Source organism: Platalea leucorodia (genome assembly GCF_965183815.1).
Source record: "Platalea leucorodia genome assembly, chromosome: 6".
NCBI lineage: Eukaryota > Metazoa > Chordata > Aves > Pelecaniformes > Threskiornithidae > Platalea > Platalea leucorodia.
Genome location: NC_138828.1, coordinates 84,714,501 through 84,727,165, shown reverse-complemented (window position 1 = coordinate 84,727,165; position 12,665 = coordinate 84,714,501). Strand labels below are relative to the sequence as shown.

The following is a 12,665-nucleotide window of genomic DNA, read 5'->3' as shown; positions in this document are numbered from 1 at the left end:
GGGTGGGATCCTGCCCCGCTGCTGCTGGCATCCTCCTCCTCCTGCTCCTTCCCTCTGCCTTGGGGCACGGAGCAAAGGCTGCCGGAGGTGACCGTGGGCTTTTCCAGCCCTTTGGAGCTGGAAATGGAGGTTGTGCCCAGCCTCTTGGCCCAGGCATCCCACCAGTATCCAGCCCTGAGGCACAGGAGTCCCCTGTCCCTGCCCTGGGGACCCACCTAGCCTGTCGTGCTGCCCATGGTGTTCCCTGCCTTATTTCTTTCCCTTTGTAAATGCATTTTCCCAAGCATGGTTTCTCGCCGCAATGGTTTTAAACCAAAAGAGGGTGGATTTAGATTGGACATAAGGAAAAAATGTTTTACGATGAGGGTGGTGAGGCACTGGAGCAGGTTGCCCCGAGAAGCTGTGGATGCCCCATCCCTGGCAGTGTTCAAGGCCAGGTTGGATGGGGCTTGGAGCAGCCTGGTCTGGTGGGAGGTGTCCCTGCCCATGGCAGGGGGTTGGAACCAGACGCTCTTTAAGGTCCCTTCCCACCCAAACCATTCTGCAGTCCTGTGATTCTATAAATCACAAGGACTGGGGAGCACCCAGGCAGAAGAGCCCCCCCAGCCTCCCTCTGGGTCTCTCCTGGCACCCCATCCCTGTATAGGAACCCACCTTGGCACCAATGGAGCTTCCTTCCACCCACCGCTCCCCCTCGCACCACGGGATCATCTGCTGGCTCCCTGGAGCAGCCCGTGTCTGCCTGTCCTGGGGGTGGGACATGGCCGTCCCTTCATCCTCGCTGACAAACGCTTGGAGCATCCCCGCCGGTTGCCGGTGCGATACCCGGTCCCTCCCCCGGGAACATCACATCCCTGTGGGGTCACAGCCCTGCTCCGGGAGGAGGAAGGGAGGAGAGGACCGCCCGTGGTTTGGGGCGAGCTGCAGGTGCCAAGGACGTGCACTCCTGCAATCTGCTTCCTGCAAGGAAGCCCTTTTCCCTTGTCAATGTGTGGCAGGATTGAGCAACCCCTGACGTGGTCCCTGAGCCAAGTTTCCTTCGAAACAACCAAAATCCTGCCTCTGCTTCCAGGGCCTGGATTACCCTGGTCCCCCTGACTCCCCTGGAGCTGGCTGCCCCCAGGATGCTTCTTCAGTGAGCAGCTGGAGCGAGAGGCTTGTCCTTGAGGTGTCGGATCCCGATGTGCATTTAGGACAAGGCGATGCAGTCCCCAGGCTGTGCTCTTCCATCCTGAACTCTGCTGCTGGGATCCAGCTGCCTGGGGAGGACCTGGCTCAGCCATGATGCTCCAGCTGGAAAACCCATCACTAAATCCTCTACGGAGCATCTCCTGGTAACTCCGATCGTCCTCTTCCTCGTTACATCCAGGCTTGCATGCGCTTACTTAGGAAATCAGGGCTTGTGGGACCTGCCCGAGCAGATGGCCGGGCTGTGATTTGAACATGGCTTTTGGATTTTGGCTTAACTACTGATTTCCCAAGGAGCTCAATGCTCTCTGAGCCTGCTCCTGGGTGAGCCGCTCTCCTGCAGGGCAGCGGGAGCTTTCCGGCAAGGGCAGAGGAGGGAGCCTGGGCGAGGAGGATGCGTGGGGAAACAAAGATCATCTTTCCCCTTGAAGAGCAACGCGAACCCCTTGGCCTCAGCTCTTCTGCAAACATCGCTGCGGTTTTTCTGATCAGCGGATTGAAAAAGAAAAATAGACTCGAACTAGGCCCAGTGGGGCTTCTGGGCTGCTGGCGGGCTGGGTCCTGGCCAAGGCAGATTCATCCCAGCTGCTCTTCACCTCTCCCAGTCCAGCCCCTGGTGGGACTGGCTTTGCTGGGATGTCCTGGAGAGGGGCCACCACCTCCACATCCAGGCAGAGCCAAGGGAAGGTTGTTCCTGCAGCCCGTGGTAGGGACCGGTGAATCCTTTTTGTGCCCACTGGAGAAAGGAGGTGGCGGTGTTTGGATGAGGGAGGAAAAACATGCTGGAGCCCAGGATGATGCTGGAGCCCAGGAAGGTGTTGGAACCTGGGATGATGCTGGAGCCCAGGGGGATGCTGGAGCCTGGGAAGATGCTGGAGCCTGGGAAGATGCTGGGGCCCAGGAGGATGCTGGAGCCTGGGATGGATGCTGGAGCCTGGGAAGGTGCTGGAGCCTGGGATGATGCTGGAGCCTAGGAAGATGCTGATCCCTGGTGCACAACATCTTGGCTGCCAGCTCTTGGGGACGCAGCTGCCTGCCGGTTAGGCTCAAGGTGAAATTATCAGTGTTTAACTAATGCAAGAACTTTTCCTGGCCTTAGAGTTGGGTTATCTGACCCCGGCCAGGCACGAGCAGTGCTCGCACTCTCCTCCCTCGTCTTACTCATCGCTATTTATTTCTCCAGGGGCTGAGCTGCTTTCAGCCCATCCCAGCTGAAACCCTGCTCCCCACTGCCTCTCCACGTGCTCTCAGGGGAAACTGAGGCACGGGGAGGGGGAGAGCTTGCGATGTACCACCTTGCAAGGGCCGGACACAGATCCCATTAGCAGCAGTTTGTTTTCCAGCTTTTGGCAGCTGGGGAGATGGAACGGTGCGTGCACGGGGAGCTGCGAATGCCGGGATAACACACACACGTGTCCCTTTAAGACGGCAGCTGGGAAAGAGCATTTTGCCAGTAAAGGCCTTTAAGTCAAGGCAGGGAGTAATTGCTGGGGAATTCAAAACCGGGAAGGAGCCGGCAGGGACTTGGGGAGGAGGAGGAGCAGGAGGAGGAGGAGATGGGCTTTGGGGAGAGGGTGTTAGGGAGATGAGAGACGGGGAGAAACAGGCCTGAAAAAAGGGAGGGCGAGGGCGGGGGAAAGAAGGGAAATGGCAAGAAAAACGTACAGACCATGTTTGGCCAGGGAGTGATGTTTGTATAAGATCATGTTCTAAAAATACAGCCCGTTCCTACCATCGCCGAAGGACGGGAGCCCTCTGCCCCGGCTTCCTCCTCCCTGCATCACCCAGGGCCCCTCGCCGGGAGTGGGGACCGTGGCCGTGCCGTGGCCGTGCCGTGGCCGTGCCGAAGGGGCTCGCCGGGAAGCGGCAGGGCCTCGGGCTCGCCTTGCTTGGCTGTTGGTTTTTTTTTTTTTTTTTTTTTGGAAGTGCAGTGTCTGGTCTCCTTTTTTGGAGCTGGGAAGACGGTGTTGGAGGCAGGGCTCGGCCGGCCCCACTCCGTCACCGTGTCCCCATGCTGCCACGGGCTGGGGTGACCGGCACCTCCCCGTCTTTGGGAAATGGGGCCACAAGGGCTCAGACCCGTGGGTCTCCTTGGGGCCAGAAGCATCCCTGTGGCCAATTGGAGCAGCTTAATGGGGTCCCTCCATCCCTGGAGCTCAATTTGGGGTGGACCTGCGGGACCACCCATCCTGAGAGCGCAAACCCCGTGTCCTGGGGTGCAGCAGCGGTGGTACCCGGCTGCCCTGCACCCCAAAACATTTTGTCCCGTGATGCTGCCCCTTAAAAGCATGATGGTTCCTAGGAGGGTGGCCCTGGGGCTGCCAGGCTGGAGGTCCCCCACCGTCCCCCGTGCCCAGGACATGGGGTGGGAACCAGGGTGCATGAGGATCAAAGCCTTGCTGGCCATCTCCATAGGAATGAGGGAGAACAGCAGGATTTGACCCCTGTTTTATCCCAAGCTGGGAATCACCCAACTTTACACCCCACCCTGCTGCATTCCTAGTGATCGGCTGCAAAACCCCGTGGTGCTAAGAGCAGCCAAAGCCAGAGCCTTGTGGGGACAGCTCCTTCTTCTCCCCTTTCCCTCCAGAGCTGGGAAAACCTTGCCAGCTCGCGGCCAGGGTGCCGGGGCCCCGCGGCGGATCCCGAGCACGGGACCGAGGGCTGGCAGCCCACCAGGTTCCCTGCATCCGTCATGGATGGGGAGGGACCGAGCGAGGGAGACAGAGCCAGCCACACCAGCTGGGCCATAAACAGAGCCAGGGCGATGCTTTTAGTGTTCCCGGTGCTGGAGCCAGGGAAGGGATGTGGGGACATCGGAGGAGGGCAGGTCTTCTGGGCTCCAGCCCATCCTGTCACGTGCAAACGAGCCGTGCTGGTGTGGATCCCTGCGTAGGGTTCCCATTTAACGCCCTCCAAAGTGAGGGAGTGAGTAAAACCGCCAGCATCCTGGGGAAGCTGAGTCAATCGTTTCCTCTTGCTGCCCCACGGTATTTTTAACGGTGCAGTTATCCGGTGCCCGGGCGGTTGCTATTTATTTCCGTACCCTGCAGGGGTGCATGCAGGTGCTGACCCACCCAGGGACCCGCCTCTGCAGGATCCGGCTCAGGATCTCTGGTGGGATGGAGCCACGGTGGGACAGAGCACATAGAGACTCCGTTCGGGATGCTCGGGGCAGTGCTCCTGAGCCCGTATCCCATATCGGTTCTCTCTTTTTCTGGGAGGGCTGCCAGCAGAGTTGGGATTTGCTTTCTCACCCCTGCTTTTGCGGGGTGAATCCCAGTGTGAATCCTCTTTTATCTGCTGCTATTTGTGGGAAATCAGGCAGGGGGGTTTATTTCTCGCCTTGCACGGGCTTGTAGCAGGGGATGGAGTAGGTGGAGGTGATCCATGGAGGAGAGGCTGGGATGTGCCCTGAGCTGGGGAGCAGAGGAAGGTGCTGGGGACAGGGATGGGCAGAGGAGATGGTGTCCGATGGGAAGAGCACGGGGTGCCCCATGGTCCGTTGCCAGCTTGAATCGAGGGACTGAGCTTTTGGGAGGTGAGAGGTGGTGTGGGTCGGTGTGGGATGTCCCCTGCAGAGTGGCTGGGGATGCTCAGGGACCTCCCGGTCCCCGTGTCCCCACTCACTGCCCCGGGACCCGCGTGCTCTCCCTGCTCCTGCTGTGTTTTTGCGGTTGGAAAGGCAGAAGCAGAAGCTGCAAACAGGGACAGTGTTCAAAATCCATTGCACCTGCTGCCTTTTGTGTTGCTAACGGAGCAGTAGGTCCTACAATAATACAGGCAGGGTGCAGGGTGGACAGGCACCCGGCTGGCAGCGTCCTGGGCTCTGTCTTTTCTAACCCCGTCCCTCCTTTTCTTCCTCCATAGGTGCCGGCGCCTGCCCGGGCAAAGGTGGCCGTGACGGCCGAGGGCAGAGAGCTCGTCCTGCTGCTGGAGAGGAACCAGTAAGTGTTGGGGCTGGGGAAGGGGCATTGGGTGTCCCTGGCATGGTCCCACCGGGAGCAGTAGTATCCTGGCCGCCCTGTCCTGGCTCTCCTGCCCGCAGGGGAAGGGACGGCCTGGTGTGGCTTCCTGCCGGCTGCGGTCGATGCGGCACTTTGGGCTGAAATGCTCTTTTTTCCACCGCCCACACCTGTGTTGTGCAAGAAACAGCCTTGGCTCGATGCCGTGGGGCAGGACCCAGCACGGGTGAAGGCGGTGGGGGGTGCTTAGGGGATGGAGAGGTGCCAGGCAGAGGGTCAGCGGGATGGGGGGCTCTTGGGCTGCCATCCCGCTGGTAGGGCTAATCCTCTGAGGTCTTTGGAGGTATCTCCTGGTGGGCAATGCTGGCTGCTGGCAGGGATTTGGAAACCTCTGCTGCTCTTCTGCTGGACTGGTCTTGGGGTTGGCAGCTTAGCACCATTCCTGGGTGACCTTGCCATGCTCGACCCTTTCTGGGCTCCTTCGTGCTGGGGCTGGAGCAAGGAGAGCAATCATCTCCATCTCCTGCCCTGCTCTCCTTGCCTCTCTCCCGAGACCGTGTGGCATTTGTCCCTTTTTGAGTTCAGGTCCCTCCTGGTGCCACGCGGCCCCATGGTGGAGCAGGGCAGAAAGCTGATCTCTGCAGGACGGGCTTCTGCTTCCACTTCTGCTTCTCTCTCCAGCAGCTGTGGAGGCTCGTGCCTGGCAGAGCCCTGTTCTTGCTGCTGTTTGGGTACAAAAGCAGCCACCACGGTGTCCCGTGAACAGCCCTGCCAGGCAGCAGGTCCCAGCAACGTGCAGAGGGGCTTTTGGTGTGTGGGAAGGAGAACTGAGGGGTTCCCATGTTGTGTTTTAGGACTGTGGGCAATATGGGGGTCAGCAGTGGGGATTGAAAGCGCATGTGCAAAGCTTAGCCTTGTTTCTAGCTGGTGCACCAGGCCTGGAGGTGTTTGTATGTCTTCTCATGACCCTAATTCTGGCTTGGTACCACTTTGCCATGCTGAAGGGATGAGCGTGGCCAGGAGGGGTGAAGAGCACCCTTGTGGTGCCTCTGGCAGGACTGGGGAAGCGTGGGGCATTGCAGGATGCTGAGGGCGCAGTGAAACATGAGGAGCTTGGTGGCAGAAAAAGGGAGCTGAGCACCCAGGGCAGTCCATGGCACCCAGGACCATTTATGGTACCCAGGATCATCCATGACACCCAAAAGCATTCATGGCATCCAGGACTGTCCGTGACACTCAGGACTGTCTGTGGCACCCAGGACCATCTGTGGTACCCAGAACCATCTGTGGCACCCAGGACTTTCCATGGCATGAAAGAGCATCCATAGCATGCAGGACCATCCATGGCACTCATGGTAGTCCATGGTACTCAAGATCATCCATGGCACCCAGGACAGTCCATGACACCCAAGACATGGCACCCAAGAACTTCCATGGCACCCAGGACCATCTGTGGCACCCAAGGCAGTCTATAGCACCCAAGAACATCTATGGCAATGAGGACCATCCATAGCAGCCAAGGTGGTCCATAGCACCCAAGACCCATACGGCACCCAGGATAGTCCACAGCACCCAAGACTGGCTGTGCCTAGTGGTTGTATCTGCTGGGGAGACCAGTGCAGCCCTGGCCATCTACACTGCTGTCTTGTGCCCACTAACAGGGCTACCTTAGCCCTACTACCTCATGGGCCAGTGAGGCCATGCTAGACCTCAAATCTTCTTTCTTCTGGTACTGGGAGACGTGGTTGGCCTCCAAAATCATCCTTTGTGGTGTTTTCCAACAAGACCTTCCCTTGTGCTGGAGGAGAATACACATCTCCTTGCCCTTCCTTTCCCGGGGCTCCTGGTCCTTGGCCTGCCCTGGAGAGGACATCCCAGTGGTCTGAGCCACGCTGGGGCTCGCTGTGCCCCTGGATGGGGCAGTTTCCCCCATTCCCCAGGCATGGCATGGAGGCTTTTGCCTCTCTGCTGTCCTCTGCCGACCCGTCCGCATCCCTGTCCCCATCCTGCACGGGCAGCTGCCCCTCTGCCTCCGCTCTGGCCAGGCACTTGTCTTGCCAGGCTGCCCACAGGTCCCTTTCCAGAACCCAGGCTGAGCTTCTGTCTCCTTTCTCTGCTATAACTGGAGTTACTGGTGCCAGGCACCCACTCACAGGCAGGCTGGGAAGGCGGGAATGTGCCCACAGCGACATTTTTGGGGCTAAACTGGTTGCAAAATAGAAACCAAGAGGCGGGAGGGCTATTCTGGGGCTGGCTGCTTGGTTTATTTTCCTCTGCTGCAGAATAAAACCCCTGGGATGGGGCCAAGCCCCAGGAATCGAGGTCCAAACTGTCAGCAGGGATAAATCCAGCCCTGCTTTGTCCTTCTTTGGGTGGCTGAGACCCCTGCATGCATGTTGTCCCTCACCTGCTGTCCCCACGGTGGCTGCAAGCTCATGGGGCGCCCATCACCCTGGCATCTGGGCAGGGTCATGCAGCCTTCGGCGGCGTGGGAAACCCCCATCCCTTTCTCTTCTCTCCCACCGCCCGTGAGGTCATTTCGGTCTAAATTCCCCCCGTCTGCTCCCCGGGACCCCCAGCCCCACACGCTTGCTGGTTGCAAGCTCAGCTCTGGCTCTTCCCCGTGGCACGAAGCAATTTGTCAGCGTGGGACGGGGCTGCATCACGGGCAGCTCCGGGACCGGCCTTGGTGGGAGATGGCTGGCAGCTGGGGGGAAACCGAGACACGCGGGGTGAAGGCCGGGGAGGGGGGTGCAGGCTTTGCTAAAAGCAGCCTGAGCTTTCTCACAATCAGCTCTGTTTTTTGGGGGACCCCCCTGCCCTGTTGCTGGGGTGTTGTGTCAGGAGCATCACCCTTGCTGTGCCACGGGTGAGGCGAAGTGACGTGTCCGGGGCTGGAGGGGGTGGCCATGTCGGAGACCCCGAACCTCCCACGTCCTTGGCTGGACCCCGAGTATGGGAGTGATTCCTTCTCCCAGCGGGATGCTTCCCCCTGGGGACTTTGGTAGTCCCAAGGGGCGGTTGGTCCCTATGGAGAAGCTGTCACCCTGCCTGGCTGCTTGTCCTTGGTGGTGGACACGTCAGGTGGCCATGGGGGCCAGCCCTGACGCAGCAGTGATGGCCACACTGCCAGCTCCGCTGCCCAAAGCTTTGCAAAGGGGGGCTGTGAAGGAGGACCGTGCAGACGGCTCAGCCCTGCATGGCTGCCCAGGGCTGGGCACAGAGGCTCGGCATGTCCCTGTGCCGGGACACCCAGAGCAGCTCGAGGGTCCTCACCCCTCTCCTCTCTCCGCAGGCTGCTGGCACCGGGCTACACCGAGACGCACTACGCCGCGGATGGGCAGCCTGTGATAGTGGCCCCCAACCACACGGTGGGTGCCGGGGGGACAGGCATAGCGCATCTCCATTTTTCGGGGTGCCTTGGCGCTTGGGATGAAGCCAAAACCCCACCGGGACGAGGCGCGGTGTTTTCGCTGGCAGCATCCCCGGCGCCTGTCGCGGGAGGAATGCAGCAACACGCGGCTCCTGTATCTCTTGGCCGCAATACAGCACCTCGGGAAATAAACACAGGCAGCGCCAGGCTCGAGCAGCCCTCGCTCTCCCCGACGTCCCCCCACCGGCCATTTGTCACCCTTCCAGCGCATCGAGCGGGCGCGGGGCCGTCTGTGTCCCTGGCTGAACCGCCGGAGCCGGCAGCTTCCCGGCTCCATCCCTCCTGTTCCCCAGTGCAGAGGGACACCGCTCGCCTGGCCTGGAAATACAAAATGGGTGTTTTTTTGGGCCGAGCCCATGGGGTTTGTTGCTGCCCAGCCCTGCGTGGTGGTTTCTAACGGAGGTCTCCATCGCCTCTCTCCCAGGACCACTGCTACTACCATGGGCACGTCCAGGGCTACAGCAGCTCCTGGGTCGTCCTCAGCACCTGCTCGGGAATACGGTACGGAGACGTGCAGGATGGGGGGGGCTTGTGGGGCTGGTGAGGAGGGGGATGAATCCGGCTGCCCCCTTCCTCCCTGCAGGGACCCCCTCTGGGGACCCCCGGGAGCAGCACTGATGGTCCTGCAAGCCCAGCTCTAGATGCTTCATGGGGCTGATTTTCTCTGCTCCCCTTCTCCCATCCTTCACCTGACCCCGGGGGTGGGCAGCGGGGGGGAGAGGCCATTTTTCTGGCGGCATGAGCTGCCTTCAAGGAAATTCATCTCTGGAGGAGGCAAGATCCCACACCCCACAGCGGGTACCCCAGAACTGAGTTTTGCCCTGTTGCAACCACCAGCTGCCATCCCGCGTTCGCGTGGTCTGACCAGCGTGGAGGTTTTAATGCTAAGGTTATATTAGCTCATAGGGCTGTATTGACAGGGGCACCCATCTCTTGTCTCTGCCCCCACCCTGGGTATGGACCAAGCTGAGGTGCAGTGAGCTTGTGGGGCCTCAGCAGGGGCTGGGGGAGCTGGAGTGAAAGCACCACAGGAGCCATTGGGGGCTGCTCTCCATTGCCAGGGGCCTGATAGTGCTGAGCAGCAACGCCAGCTACTACCTGAAACCCCTGGGGACCCCCGAGCTGGGCCACCACATCATCCACCGAGCAGAGCACTTGCCCATCCGAGGTGGGACCTGCGGCCACGGCGACGATTTTGGGAGCACCGTTGCTGACATCGCTCGGCTCTTCCAGCCAGTGCACCACCGGGTAAATCCGTCCTGGGGTCCTTCGCTTGTGGAGGGGCAGAGGGCTGAGAGCGGGGCCGTCTGTGCCCCTGCTGAATGCCTGCAGCTTGCGGCGGGGTGCCCGTCACCCTGGCGTCTGGGCAGGGTTGCGCAGGTAGATGGGACGCGAGGGGCATTCATGGGCAGCTCACCTGGTTTGAGTTTGGGCAGGAGACCTCAAAGGGAGGATGCGTGGGTTGGGGATCGGTGCTGTGTCACACAATGTGGGATGTGACATGAGGTGACATTGGGAATTGCACTAAAGCTGCCCAAATTTTCCTGGTTGCCTCGTGCCTCAGTTTCCCCTCTGGGCAGCTCTGCAGTGTCTGGAGAACCCGTGGTGTCTGTCTTGCAGGCGAAGAGAGATGCCTGGAGGACCATGAAGTACATGGAGCTCTTCATTGTTGCTGATCACACACTGGTGAGCGCCGCGGGGGGCAGGAACCTGGTCCCCTGCCAAAAAGCTGGGACCCTTCTCTACCTCCATCCCTGCTCTTCCTCCAGTGACCCTGCCCCATCCCCATCTCTCTGCAGTACAGGAACCAGAACCTCAACCTGGGCCACACCAAGCAGCGCATCGTGGAGATCGCAAACTACGTGGACAAGGTAACGGCCGGCGAGAGGGACCTGCCACCACCTCCCTCATTCCTGGTGCATGTAAAAGCACCTCAGCTTGGGGCCAGCCTGGTGGTGGCCCTCAGGGACTGTCCCCATGTCACTGGGGCTAGGATTTTAGATGAGAGATGTGAGCACATGGTGGAAAATGCTTTGCCACCCATCAGCTGAGCTGCAGAAGTGAAGAGGATGCTGGCTTTTCGCCCTGCCGTGGCGATGGGGATCAATGGCAGCATCCTCAACATGAGCAGGGACACGCTTAGGCCTTGTCAGCTGAGGGGTGGCATCGTGCCACCCTGACTGGCTCCTGTGCCCACGGCTGGGCCAGTAGAGCTCATGCTTGCAGGTGGATTTGGGACAAGTGTGTCCCCAAGTCACCCAGCTGGAGGTAAAGCATGGAGACCCACCAGCTGAAATGCCATGTCAGTGTTGGAGGAGGTACAGCGAATGCCAGTCCCCATCCTCTCCATCCCTGTCCCCTCCCTGCAGTTTTACAGGTCACTGAATATCAAGGTGGCCCTGATCGGCCTGGAGGTGTGGACAGAGCGGGACCAGTGTGCCGTCACCAGCGATGCCAACGCCACACTCTGGTCCTTTCTGCAATGGAAGAAGGCGCTGAGGTCACGCAAGAAGCATGACAACGCCCAGCTGCTGACGTGAGCACCCCTATGGGCCCGGGGACATCGGGGCAGGGGCTCCCAGCTTGGACCGGGGTCTCCAAGCCACCGCGGGGTGCTAACTGCCTCTCTGTTCTCCTTTCTGGGCAGAGGGAAGACATTCAGGGGGACAACCATCGGCATGGCCCCACTGGAGGGGATGTGCAGTGCGGATAACTCCGGAGGTGTCAGCGTGGTAAGAGGGGCACGGGGGTCCCTGGTGTTCCTCCCAGGCTGGGGGCCCCATCGCCGCCCCATCTTGCTGGCTTTCTTCATGGGCTTGGAGGACCAGCCATCTGGGATTGGTCCTGGGATGCAGCCTGCGAGTGAATGATGGTGCTGGTAGCCCCTTACCCCTCTCAGATGTTGGCCAAGTACTAAGGAGGGTGAGAAAGGGCTGGTTTTAAAGGTCTCCCACCCCATGTACACCCCCAGCTTGCAGCTAGCAGCAGTGTTGGGATCTCCTGTGTTGCTTCTGCCCCTCATATTGAAGCGCCCCTGCTTGTTCCCTGCTTGTGCTCTCTGGTTTTGTAGGGTCATCTCCACCCCAGATAACTCTTATGCTCTTCCTGATGGGGTGATGGTGGCCCTGGTGACCTGTGGTCCCAAGGCAGGATGGCGGTGTGGGGCACCGAGGTTTCTGGTTTTTGGGATGCACCTTCCAAGGCCCCAAGTTTTCAGCAGTTAGCTCCAGCAAAAGAGCTTCCCAACAGTCCCACGCGGGACTTTTAGGAGACCAAATCCCGCTTCTGCCATGAATCGTCCTCCATCCCTCTCTCTGACCCTCCCACGGGATCCAGTTGCAATCCCAGGGATGTTGTGGTCCCTCCATCACCCCAACCCCATTCCCTGCTGTGGGATCACCCCTCTCCATCGCTCCTGGCTGCTGTGCTGATGCATCCCTCATCCCTATGCAGGACCACTCGGAGCAGCCCATCGGAGCAGCCGCCACTATGGCCCACGAAATCGGCCACAATTTCGGCATGAGCCACGACAGCACGGGCTGCTGCGTGGAAGCCACCCCGGAGCAAGGCGGCTGTGTCATGGCAGCGGCCACCGGGTAAGTGATGGTGGGGACGGGATGTGGTCCCTAAGCCCCCCAGCAGGTTGTGGATGCTGTTTGCAGCTGGGTGGGCTGGGCTGGTGGTCTCCAAGGGGTAGCAGAGGTGTAGCAGCCCCATCCCAAAAGAGCTAGGGATGGAAGCAAATGGGTGTTATCTGGTAGACACATTACAGGAATCCAAGGCATTTTCCTGTGCTAACCCACATCTCAGCACAATTAAATTATTCTTTATTGTAAGACTGGAGGGTCAAGGGGTGCCCAGTCCCTGGTCATGCTGGTGGGGACTCACGGCATCGCAGGGCTGCGATGGGGTGAGCTCACATCCCTCACCCCAACCCCACTAAATCTGGATGCGGGATGCTCCGGGGTGGCAGTCATTAGCTTTCATGCTCTCTGGCATCCCTCCAGGGTTTGTTTTCTTTTGCTTTTACCCTTTAATTTGGCCCAAAGCTGTATGAAATTCAGCTGGTTGGTGCCACT

General features: G+C 59.9%; 1 protein-coding gene across 1 annotated transcript in view; it reads left to right on the top strand.

Annotated features, from left to right (window-relative positions):
* Positions 1 to 12,665, top strand: part of ADAM33 (ADAM metallopeptidase domain 33) — a 31,607-nt gene that overhangs the window by 5,092 nt on the left and 13,850 nt on the right. Inside the window, exons 3-11 of the mRNA XM_082316009.1 lie at positions 5,059 to 5,135; positions 8,449 to 8,524; positions 9,011 to 9,087; positions 9,648 to 9,834; positions 10,207 to 10,272; positions 10,386 to 10,457; positions 10,956 to 11,122; positions 11,234 to 11,318; positions 12,040 to 12,182. Of these exons, the coding sequence (XP_082172135.1) occupies positions 5,059 to 5,135; positions 8,449 to 8,524; positions 9,011 to 9,087; positions 9,648 to 9,834; positions 10,207 to 10,272; positions 10,386 to 10,457; positions 10,956 to 11,122; positions 11,234 to 11,318; positions 12,040 to 12,182 (950 nt within the window). The remainder of the gene's footprint in view (positions 1 to 5,058; positions 5,136 to 8,448; positions 8,525 to 9,010; positions 9,088 to 9,647; positions 9,835 to 10,206; positions 10,273 to 10,385; positions 10,458 to 10,955; positions 11,123 to 11,233; positions 11,319 to 12,039; positions 12,183 to 12,665) is intronic.